At 30.7% G+C, this 13,420-nt stretch overlaps 1 protein-coding gene across 1 annotated transcript in view; it reads right to left on the bottom strand.

Annotated features, from left to right (window-relative positions):
* Window positions 1-6,229: 6,229 nt before the first annotated feature.
* Window positions 6,230-13,420, bottom strand: part of LOC137617855 (uncharacterized) — a 29,294-nt gene continuing 22,103 nt past the window's right edge. Inside the window, exons 6-8 of the mRNA XM_068347806.1 lie at window positions 12,976-13,095; window positions 12,410-12,577; window positions 6,230-6,378 (exon numbers count right to left, since the gene is read on the bottom strand). Of these exons, the coding sequence (XP_068203907.1) occupies window positions 6,286-6,378; window positions 12,410-12,577; window positions 12,976-13,095 (381 nt within the window). The 3' untranslated portion in view covers window positions 6,230-6,285. The remainder of the gene's footprint in view (window positions 6,379-12,409; window positions 12,578-12,975; window positions 13,096-13,420) is intronic.

Below are 13,420 nucleotides of genomic sequence, written 5' to 3' on the forward strand. Positions count from 1 at the left end.
ATATATATATATATATATATATATATATATATATATATATATATATATATATATATATATGTATATATACACACATATATATATAAATATATATATAAATATATATATATATATATATATATATATATATATATATATATATATATATATATATATATATATATATATATATATATATATATATATATAAATGTATATTAATTTACCTACCTCACTGAGAAGAAGGCTGCTAGATAACATTTGATCATCAGGATAATGATATTGTACAGGACTGGGACAATTTTTTTCTATATAATAGTCAATTATGTCACATTGAAAGAATCTTACTTCAGCCTGGTAATGAGGATTATTTGAATATCTGCTTACTCAAATTTGACCAAAAGGTGATTGAACCCAAAAACTCAAAATTCCTTAACGTAAAGCTTACAGATGTTCTCGTAAAAACCATTTTGAATACCCAATCATCTTAGCCTGACCGAAAAATTATGTTAAACTTAAGAGAGCGACAAACAGATGACGTTATCAAAATTACAATACTAAGTTGCATGAAAATCTGTTCATGTTTGGCAGCGGTCGAACTTACCGTCCATCGAATAGGTATGTTTATTCCCCCACCTGGCTACTTGCTTTCTTTTATTTCTTTTCAATGAATGAATATTTTTTGCAGCATACTATGATTGAACGGCACATTTTCATCCATACAACACATGTAATTTTAACACGGAAATTATATGCACTTGTTCAATCTAGTGTGTGATATATCTGGTATGGTATTCTTAGTGCATATCGACACTAGACAAAATATTTTAAAGCTAAATTATTTGACTTCTTTCATAAGGAAAAGAATAACTTTGATATGTACGAGTGTCTAAAGAGGTAACAAGAAATTAGGTCATAATTTTTTCATAATTATCAACACAATTTTTGCGATAATTGATATAACAGAAAAGATTCGAAGGAAAAGAAAAAGCGTGAAAGTTTTAAAGTGATTATGAAGAAAAAGAAACTAACCATTACTGATCAAACACAAACTAGCTTAGTAGTTTTTAGAAATATTTGTTCAACTATCGTCCCACCAAACATTTAAACACAGTTTTTCGTGAAAGATTAAAGTGGGTCAAAATAAAAAGATCGATATCCAAGTAAGCAGAGTCTTATATTTTCTTTTGTGATTTACAGGTTTTAAGCAGACATATGAGACTAAAGAATGCAATTTCAGTAGCAAATACTGACAAGTAAAATTCCCATTCCACAAGTTGTTGGAATATAGAAATGAAACTATAAGAGAGATTTCTCGAGTGCCATATGTGGATGAGACTATTGTGAGGGGTAGATGTTAAATGTTTGGGCATGCTCTTCGCACTCCCCAAGCGAGATTGATTCACCAAACTTTCAACTGGGCTCCACAAGGCACTATTTTAGTTGGAAGACCCAGGCATACGTGGATGAGGACTATGAAACGTGAAGTAGATGATGAATGGATAAGTTGTGTATTGAAACCTCAAGATAGAGACGACTGGCAAAAACTAACCGGGGCCCTTTCGTCAATAGGCGTAGGAGGAGATGATGATGATGATGATATATATATATATATATATATATATATATATATATATATATATATATGTATATTTATATATATATATGTGTGTATATATACATACATACAACACTATATATATGTATATATATATATATATATATATATATATATATATATATATAAATATATATATATATATATATATATATATATATATATATGTATATATACATACATACATACATATATATATATATATATATATATATATGTGTGTGTGTGTGTGGGGGGGGGGGGCGGGGTGCAAAGGATACAGGGCAAATTAAAAGAGAAAGTATAAGATTAAGTCCTGACTAGTTTTGTGCTACTTCTTCAGAGGACTGATTTATTAAACAAGGTCTCTTTACATTTTATATGGTACAGTAAACGTACGAACATACATAGAAATATTTACAAAACAATACTTCCCTCCCAAACCAGATACCTGGCCTGTATTCTGAGGTGTTTATGGGAGGAATTCATACCTCTTTAGCCACGTGTCAGGAAGGGTCATTTCGGATGCCAAGTAAATTTTCAGGCTTCCAATACAGTTTCTTTAGACTAATGGCCGCTAACCTTATCCTTATAAGTACATAAACAAAATTATATATATATATATATATATATATATATATATATATATATATATATATATATATATATATATATATATATATATAGATTGATTGATTGATTGATTGACGAAAGTACTAACTCCAATCAAGTCTTTTCATTTTTCCTTCCGTGGTTATAATACATATATATACATATATATGTATGAATATATATACAAAAATACATATATACACATATATACACATATATATAATTGCATACATAAACATATACATACATACATACATACGTCAATATATATACATAGAAACATAGACTTGCATATGCATGTTTATCATGTGTGCAAACATGCATATGCAAGTCTTATGCAATTTGACACTTTCGACATGAACATATAATTACACACTTGTCAATACTTTTATAAAACATAGCAATATATAGCGACAAGGCAATTATGTATACTTTATGCAATAATTGTACCTACAGGTGAATGCTAGCTTGCGTCTAAGTATCAATTTCAAAATGACATTTATTATCTTAGGTACGTTCAGTTCTACATCAAGTTGTTAAAGTTTTTTTTTAATAAAGCTTGTAAATCTCTTTGCATACAAAAGCATCGAATTTTTACATTCCATTTTCAATATTCACATTGTTATCAACGATTTCTTTTATGAAACTGGACTCTATGATTTTTCCTTCCAATAAGTTATTTAAATGAACCAATTTCTTTGCACATGACCAATTAATAGTGTGATTTTTATCTCTAACGTGGGAAAACATTGCTTTATTATCTTGAGCATATCTGACACTTTTCTTGTGTTATTCAATTCTCTTTTGTAGAGGTCTACCAGTTTGGCCAATATAGAATTTTTCACACGGATTTCATTGAATATGATATACACATCCCTTGGTAACATCAGGAGAATTCTTTAATATTGCTGTTTCTATTATATTGCTACTCTCAAATGTTACATTAACGTTGAAATTTATCAACAGTTGGGAATTTCTTTAAAAGAACTCTACTAGGTTGTCTTTACTTCAAAAGAGTGAATTACTTTTCTAAAAAGGAAAAAATCAGCGTATTTTTCATGACTTCTCTGCTAACAGACAACATTAGGTAGGTGAACTGCAACAAGCTTAGATTTAAAACAGAAATAGATTTGCTAAAAGAATCTTTTCTTCTTCCATCATAGCAAATCTAATAAGAAATCTGGAAGCCAACATTCCCAGCTACTTTCCCTGATTTCTTTACTAACTATACAGTAGATATTCCTGATTTTTTCTCAATTGTTAATGAAATATGGGAAATTAAATCCGCAGACTAGTATTCTTGTTCATATGATGCACAGAACTCGAAAAGTGCCTTTTATTCACCCTTAGATCCAAGTACTTGGAGTTCTTTACTGGGCGTTCATCGTTTCCAACATCCTTAGCGACAAACAACACTGAACCCCTCCAGTAGTTATAGAACACCGAAGACTTCTGATCATTTCACTTCATTATTTAAAAGGAAGTAAAGAAGAGATGTAGGCCTACATTTCTTCGGGAGACAATAGCTATAATAGAAAAGCAACTTTTCATTGTTTGTAGATCAACCAGCCGTAACATATGTTTCTGAGGCCAAATGCTGTTTTGAAATCTTGTAACAATCCGCAGTTAGTCAGTCTACGATGCAGCTACTCCTGTTCTGTTCCGAAACCACTCTGGAGAACCGTTCATTCTTCATTGCCTCCAGTGCATAATGCGTCTTCTAAAAAAAATCTCGAAAAAAGAAAACACTTTAGCATTTATTTACATTTTAAGACAGTACAAACTATCAATGCAAAGTAGTGATTGCAACGAATAACCTTCTCACCACAAATTCTTATTTTAGTAAACATAAAAAATAACGATGCGGAACACTGAGCCGTGTGAGCAAGCAATGCGAGTATTAGTGGAACACACAAACACACACACACACACACACACACACACACACAGCGATAACATTAGCAACACCTCACCACCAGAACAGCAACTCTGCTCAGAGAGAAAACATTAACCACGTAAAGACAAATCGTATTGATATATAAAACCACATAAAAACATAAAGGCATGCTTATAAAATTAACAAGTTATGGTGAATGTATATTAGAAAAAATAAAAAATGTGTAAGGTCAGGTGCCTCCATCCAAAATTCTCAGACCTTGCCTCCACCAATAAGCTTCCACCCCCAACAAAGGTCGAGAAAACGAAACCTTGGAAATCAAATTTTTACTTATCTCGATGCTCTAGAACCATTGCAAAGACCTTATTAACAATAGGCTTAATTACGTTGTAATATACGTTTTACTTTAAATGACACTTTTTTAACCCGGACAAATATTATAGTGGTTAAATCATTAGTTACGCAAAAAGCTTGCCAAAATGAACCATATAGTCCGTAAAAATTGTTTTTAACTAATTCTCATCCATTAAATAGCAGGCAAATAAAGATAAGGGAATATGGGTCCAGATGATAGATTAATTTTTTGGAGGTGTGTGGAATGATATTTACAATTACTGTTAGACTTGCATTTAAATCTATACTAACAAGACAATTTAAATACTAATCTGAGAGTACACTATTCTGTCTAATTTCTCTTCGTCTTTTCTTTTTTAATTATTTTATAGTTTATAAAAGAAACATTTATTTTAATGCTGTTAGGTTAAGAAGGATTGTAAACACCGCCCTTGTTTAAAAAAAAAAAAAAAGAAAAAAAAAAGAAAAAAAATATGAACTCTGTACAAACCGTTTACCGATGTAATTTGGTCTCCACTTCGATGTGACTCGCTTAAGATATCTCGGTTATGACTTTCACACTAAAAAAACATCATCGATATCACTCAATGATCCTGTATACTTACTCTATCCTATTGTCCATCGATGATAAGGAATACTACGTAAATTTTATCTTTATGATAAGAACTAGATCAACGACTCAAATCCATCATTTGTAAAGTAGAATGCATTGAATATGTTCATATCCATGCAAATTAGCTAAACTGGCCAATATGATGATATTCATAATTTAGATGGAAGTGATAACTAAAAAAAATGGACCAATCACAAATTCTTATACTCTGAAAGAAAGTACCTTTCATTGATAATGCCATTGCTGATTGAGAAAGTCATCCACATTGTCAACCATAATCCACCTCTATTAGATTTCAGATAAAGAATGAAATTTAAAAACTTATGGAAACATTTGGCACTGCTTGACAGACTATAAGTCACGTACTCTCGGTTATTGGATAAAATCATATGATTCATTAGAACGTAAAGTTTACTTATGAATAAGGAACGACACCTAAACGATACCTTAACTTAGCTAAAGAACTTACATTCTCTGATCGTCAAAACAATCTATAAGTTTGTGAATAGTAAATTATCTCTGAAATACGAATTTATAATTAGTCTTATGTTTTCTGCGTCTTCCGCATTTCCTGAACCCTAGAATAATAATAAAAAAAAAGTGGGAATGATCTGTGAGGTGATATTATTACTAATCTAATTGCAGAATAAAAATTAAATCTGTTCTAAATAGGACTAATCCATATTTTCCTTCCTTAACTAAGCTCAAAGTTATCTTTAAAAGGGAACTAATCTGTATTTTACTATTTTTCTGCACGAACAACGATCTCTTTTATCTGAAGGAGGAAAGAAAGTCAGAACCAACACTTGATTTCAAAACGGAACCATAGCATTCTAGAATGACTTAATACAGTATAATGGAAGCCAGGCCTACTTTTCCTAACCCTCTTCATCATCGGGCGCTAACTGTGAATTCAAATTCCTCTATCATTATATAACTAATAAAAAGTTTGATAAACTAAGATTTTAACTGACATAGCTCGTAAAAAGTAGACTTATTTATTTTCAAAGAATGAAACTAACTTAGTAACCTCGTTATAAGACCTAACTCAATTAAGAAATCTAATGTTTGTATTATTCCTAAAGCTTATTTAACAGTTATTAATTTCTTTTTTTCGTATTCCTGACCTAGCTGATTCAATTCAGTTTTCCTAAAAAGAATTAAGTAAAAAAAAAAGAAAAAAAAATCAACTTCATTCCCGACTGAAACCGAATGAGGTTTCCTGGTTTCATGTTACATACCATCCGTTACGGTGCCACCGGCATTGATGACCTCTTCCTTTGCCTCTTCTACTTCTTGTATCTTAATAACAAGTTCTTTTGATTTCTGTAAACAGAGTAAAAATAAGATTGGTCGTCATCATCATCATCATCATCACCCTCTCTTCTTACGCCTATTGACGCAAAGGGACTCGGTTAGATTGATAAATGTATAAAAATAATTGACCCCATAACACTTGTAGCTGATTCAAACGTTTCCACATAAAAAAAAAAGGTTTTACTCCTTAAGGATCCAGAAACTTAACCATCCGTCTTATCAAGTGATTATCTGGTTTCAGACTATTAACCAATATTATGTTCTATTTAATCCCTCGGAATAATTGTAAAGTAAAGGGGATAAAGTAGTGTAGTAATCACAATCATTTATTATTTGTGGGCACCAAATTCTGTTCTATATGCATGTTGCATAAGATTTTTCGTAATTCTGAGTATCCTTTGTATTCAGATCTTCCTAGGCAGTACCATCCTGTACGTAATACTAGGTATGCAGTTAATTATAACATTCATGGCTTCTCCATCATAAGGCTCAATGCTACACTGTCTAAGATTTTTATTCCAGCTGTGACCAGGTTAAGGAGTGATCTTCCAATTCGGATAGTTGAATCGGTGGAACTTCAGGAGATGAACAATGAAGGGATTTTTTTTATTATTATTATTGAACAGGCTGCCATACGTCTCTCTCCATAGGTGTATATATGACATTTATTCTAACGTTGTTACTGATCTTAAGATATTTGATATTCATTATTTATATGGTTTATTCAATTCCTTTTTTCCTCACTGGGCTATTTTTTTCCGGTTGGAGCCCTTGGGCTTATAGCATCCTGGTTTGTCAATTACGGTTATATCATAGCTATTAATAATAATAATAATAATAATAATAATAATAATAATAATAATAATAATAATAATAATAATAATTTGATGTTGAATGACGGCCTCCGAGAGGCTCAAAGCTAGACTTTATATGAGCCTTGAAATTGATAACCAGTGGAGCTGTTATTGCTATACCAGAGTGAACTGTTGGATGATACCAGAATTTGATAAGATGTTTTATAAGCATGTACCATTCTGTGAACATTATTGTCGATATAATACTTGCACAGACGTTAATCCTAGTTTTTACTTGCTCAAGCCGCAAAACTTGTTTGAGGGCACTCAGTCATTGAACTTTTTCCTCTAGGAGCAAACAACAGTATTAATGAAAATCTTAAATTCTACTTTCATCTCTTACTACCTTGAAATAAGTTGTGATAATACCTTAACATTAGTTTTGGAAAGCTATTACGAAAATCTTTAAACTCTCAGTTTTAGTCTAATATACTGTATACCACCAGCTTTCTGCTAAAATTTTGTAACATATACACGGCTGTATCTTGTCTTATTAATTTTCCTACTTTTGTTCATGGAAATAAATGTAACTTGTTATTTTCTTCTATGTACAGGTCACAAGTATCAATTTGGTTTCATGTCGAGCATGTTTAACCTAGTTTTCATGACTAAGATTGGATGATCCATAATTATATCTCTAAAATTAGGCTGTGGGTCGTTACCTTCCATAAATTTCTATTGTTTATCCTTTCCTTTTTTCCAGCGAGTCCGGTGATCATTTTGATACTTATGAATGACATAAGAGTGTCCTTCTAGGAGAAGAACACTCCGAAATCAAACCCTTGTTCTTTAGTCTTTAGGGATTGCCATAGCCTTTGTACCATGGTCTTTCACTGTCTTGGGTTAGAGTTCCCTTGCTTGAGGGTACACTCGGGCACAATATTCAATCTTATTTCTCTTTATCTTATTTGTTTATTTTTTATAGTTTATATATGAAAGAACTATCTTAATTAATGTTGTTATTGTTCTTGAAATATTTTATTTTAATTGTTCATTACTTACCTTGTAGTTTATTTCATTCCTTGTTTCTTTTCCTCACGGGGCTATTTTTTTCCTGTCGAAGCCCTTGGGCTTATAGCATCCTGCTTTTCAAACTATGACTGTAGCTTAGCTTGTAATAATAATAATAATAATAATAATAATAATAATAATAATAATAATAATAATAATAATAATAACATCCTGTGTTTTGATGATGATGTCTTACATCAAATCTTATCGAAGTCACTTTGTTTAAGAGAAGCGCAGTTATTAATTACTAGTAACTAGACTGGGCTACATTGGAAACCCAAGAAGAAACTAGTGATGATTTATCATTTCTCTATGAGACGGATATTCTAGAATGGACAATTTTGTGGCCAAGTAAAGGGATTATGGGACCTTAAATTTTCCATCATCATTTTGTTATAGTTATGTGAAATATATATTGTATAAAATTTGTATGTTGATTTAGTTTATAAGAATTATATCAAGATAGTGTTTTAATATATGTTGTATAAAATTAGCATTTAACTTATTCTTTAAAAAATTATATACAGGCAGTAGGTTAATATATTATGTATAAAATTATCATGTTGCATTGGTTCATATGAATTGTATTAAGGAATTAAATTAATACTGTATATGGTGTATGAAATTAGTACATTAAGATAAATAGTTTAAACGAATAACATAATGGTTTGGGTTGAGATTTAGGGTAATCAAATAAAGTATGAAGGTGAATGTATACGTACGTGCGTAAAAAAGTTGCATGATTACTAAACCGTCTGAAATTCGGTGTTTTTTTGGTCGCATAATGGGCATCCTATTCCCCCCCCCCCCCCTTCTCCCCTTTACCCCATTCTTCACTACAAAATGGATGTAGTTTCATTATCGATATTTTGTTTTGTCAGTAATTGGACTCTATCATAGTGCCATGAATATATATATATATATATATATATATATATATATATATATATATATATATATATATATATATATATATATATATGTATATATATATGTATATATATATATATATATATATATATATATATATATGTATGTATATATATATATATATATATATATATATATATATATATATATATATATATATATATATATATATATTTCAAATAAGCCATATATATTAATACATTAGAGTCTGGATTCTCTTAACGACCTCGGGATCAGAGCCCCAGGTGGAAACGCCCAAAGACTATAATATCAGACCGGCGGGGATTTGAACCCTCGTCCGGGATATCTGTATGCCAGTGACCATACCACTCAGCCATTCTTCGTGGCTGAGTGGTATGGTCACTGGCATACAGATATCCTGGATGGGGGTTCAAATCCCCGCCGGTCTGATATTATAGTCTTTGGGCGATTCCGCCTGGGGCTCTGATCCCGAGGTCGTTAAGAGAATCCAGACTTTAATGTATTAATATATATGGCTTATTTGAAATATGAAAAAAACACGTTTAAGTGTGCAAAAATTTATCATACATATATATATATATATATATATATATATATATATATATATATATATATATATATATATATATATATATATTATATATATATATACATATTCATATTTATGTATATAAATGTATATATACATTATATATATGAATATATATATATATATATATATATATATATATATATACATATGTGTGTGTGTCTGTATATATATATATATATATATATATATATATATATATATTATATATATATACATATTCATATTTATGTATATAAATGTATATATACATTATATATATGAATATATATATATATATATATATATATATATATATATATATATATATATATATATACATATGTGTGTGTGTCTGTATATATATATATATATATATATATATATATATATATATACATATATATATATATATATATATATATATATATATATATATATATATATATTCTGAATAGTCACTAGAGTTGCTTACTTCGGAATCCTCATTGCCATCAACTATTCAACTTGACCGTTTGTGGTAACTAAAATATAATGTGAGTTACTATTCTTAAAGGATCTAATATCCTATTGCGGATGTTGCGTTTTTTCACCTTCTAGACCATATTGAAAAAGAACCCTTTAGTCTCATCAGTTTGTCCAGCCTCATTTATTTTTCTCTCCATATTGCCCACTTGAGCCTCATTGCTCCTAATTACTCTTTCACACACTGTTCCGTAAAGAGAAGGAATCTCAACAATCAAACCATTGTCATGGGTAGTTCCACAGTCTCTGTACCATTGTCTTTCACTGTCTTGGGTTAGAGTTCTCTTTCTTGAGGGTGCACTTGGACACACTATTCTGCTGTATCTTATTTTTCTTCTGGTGTTTTTTCTTTTTTAGTTTTTATAGTTTATATGCGAATGATGCAATTTAATGTTGTTACTGTTCATAGTATATATTATTCTAATTGTCCATAACTTCTCTAGTAGTTCATTTATTTCCTTGTTTCCTTTTCTTCACTGGGCTATTTTTCTCTGTTGGAGCCCTTGCGCTTATAGCATCTTGCATTTCCAACTAGGCTTAAAGCTTAGCTTATACTATCAATAATAATAATAATAATAATAATAATAATAATAATAATAATAATAATAATAATAATAATAATAAAAGGCAGTTCCTCTTCCTAAATTCATTGTTAAAAGGGGAGCATGAATAACTTGATTCGAGGAATGTTTCTCCTACTGCTGTAGTACCCGTTGTAGAGTTTTCTTAGAACTTTATGCAGATTACGGCGCTTGGCACCTACATATCTAGTCGTGCGCCCCCTATCATAGCATTGTGGAGCAACGAGGAACCTGGAACTTGGAACCTTTCTCTTGTTTTCCCTATTCATTAACGTTTCCATAATTCAGATTTTTCTCTTCTTTTGGGAAATAGAACCTACTGTTTTTTATCTTATGCCTTCCTTTTTAAGCCTGGATATGAAATTTGGCTGATCATATCATAACTTTACGTGTTAACGATACTCTAATGACCATTGGAAAAAACTTCTTCGCGCTTGTAAAATGTTAAGGAAACTCATAAAATGGAATGTTTTTTTTATCTTCAAAATTAATTATTTGAATACTAAGTGTGAATTTTCTAAAGAGATCTATGACAATTAAGTTATCTTGAGCCTTTTGTCTCAAAGATAATTTTATGATTTTGCTGCGTGAGCTCTCAAAGTAAATTGGATCAGTATTGATCTCCTCAAAGTTAGTTGTATATGTTTTGCATAGGTTACTGAAGGAAATTTTTTTCGCAACTTGGTATGGGCCATCAAAGAAAAATTTTTCAAAACTGAGCAATAGATATTGGGGAAAGTCGTAAGCTTGGTCATGAACTTAAAATCAAAGTGTTATCACATTAGGCATTGATTATCAAGACGACCTGCGTCACAAACTAGAAATGGATTCTCCAAGTGAATAACAATACTTTAAACTTGGGTTCTCAGATCAAGTTGTATTAACGTGTGTCATGTGTTTTCAAAAAAGAGATGGGACATGGTAAGTTATGGGTCCTCGGGTTACTTTTACCAACAACTTGTTTTAAAATTTGGGTTTGAGAATTCAAAGCAATAGTGTATCAACATTAATTTGTGAGATCTCAAAAATCTCTGAGTCAACTGTGGCTTTAATTCTTAGCGTAGTGTCAGCGTTGTGCAAAAGGGGTGGGTTTTTTCATCACTTAATCATCAATAGGCAAGAGTTCTTTGAGTGAGTTTGGTTAGAATAGGCAAGTTGAAATGTGTCAGGGACTCTCAAACTTGCTTTAGCATTGGAAATTGATTTCAAGTCAAGTTCTGTTAACTTTTGTTATGGATTCTCGAATTAACTGGATATAAATTAGCTTAGTAAGACTGTAATTACACGTGTTAATATAATTGCCTCTCAAGAATCAGATCAAAGCCTGTGTTAAAGAAATGTACAAGCATCCCTAGCATTATTTTTCTGACTTAAGCAAAAAAAAAAAATGTTGGTTCTTATAATCTTAATAGCATTTTAGCTCAAACATTACCAGAGAACATAGAATAGTCATAACTGGGTATATTGTAAAAAAAAAAAAAAAAAAAAAATAATGCAGGAGCATGTTATCTAGGTATAGAGAACTATAATTTCCAGAAAAACTAATCACATCCAATATTCAGAAGTAAACATACAAGGATAAAACTTACTTCGGTTCTGTATACGACCACCACCACCCTGACCGATCTCACTGAAGTTTGAATAGAAACAGCCACAGTTGTGATTTGCGTTACATCCGATGGTTTCGCCAAAGTGCCACCATCAAGATTAGTTTTGAGAGAAAGGGCCAAAGAAATGTAGCAGTCCAGTGTGGTTGTCTATGGACCGGAAAAGTAATAAGTAAAATTCTGGTTAGATTTATATTTAGATCTTCCATGTTTAACAACGAGAATATTTAGTGTTTTAGTTCATTTGGGTTGCAGGACATGATAGGATCTATATAGCAAGCAATGGTTTTTTTTTTAAGCAAATTTTTACAAAGACACACTTAGAAAATAGAGATTAATTGAACAAGTTTAATGCCAAATTCAGATTTAATCAAGGAAGGAATATTTAGTTCATATGACAAATTTAATTTTAGCAAATTTCCATTTGCACTGCAGTAAAAATAAAGATATTTCCAAATGCCAAAAAGAAATTGTAAATGGAAAATTTTCAGGTTTTTTACAGAAAGGGAATATGAATAAATGAAAAATAAGAAATTTATACGTCTTACATCGAGGTTATCTGTTGAGATTGCAGCCAAACTTGACTGGATTCCTTGCAGGACTAGAAGGATAACCTGGGTGACGGTTCCGTTGATCGTTGAAGAAGGATCCGCACACGATGTCAAGGTCTAGAATTAAGATGGATGGATTAGTATCAATGAAAACAGTGAAGAATCTGTATTGTTACTAATACTAACTTATTGGTTATACAAAGACAGAGACCATGTACAATATATTATCGTTTGTGGGCTTATTGTTAACGTCTCAGACTGGTGATTGCCAGATTGGAGTTCGAGTCCCGCTCAAAATCGTAAGTTCCTTTAGTGTCTGCAGCCTTACCATCCTTGTAAGCAAGTTATTTATCAGATTTTGATATTATTTATTCCGATTAAGGGTTAATCCCACGAGTTAATTCCATTTCATATTTTCAATATTTTGTGTTGTAAACTGATT

This window comes from Palaemon carinicauda, chromosome 24 (assembly GCF_036898095.1).
Source record: "Palaemon carinicauda isolate YSFRI2023 chromosome 24, ASM3689809v2, whole genome shotgun sequence".
Lineage (NCBI taxonomy): Eukaryota > Metazoa > Arthropoda > Malacostraca > Decapoda > Palaemonidae > Palaemon > Palaemon carinicauda.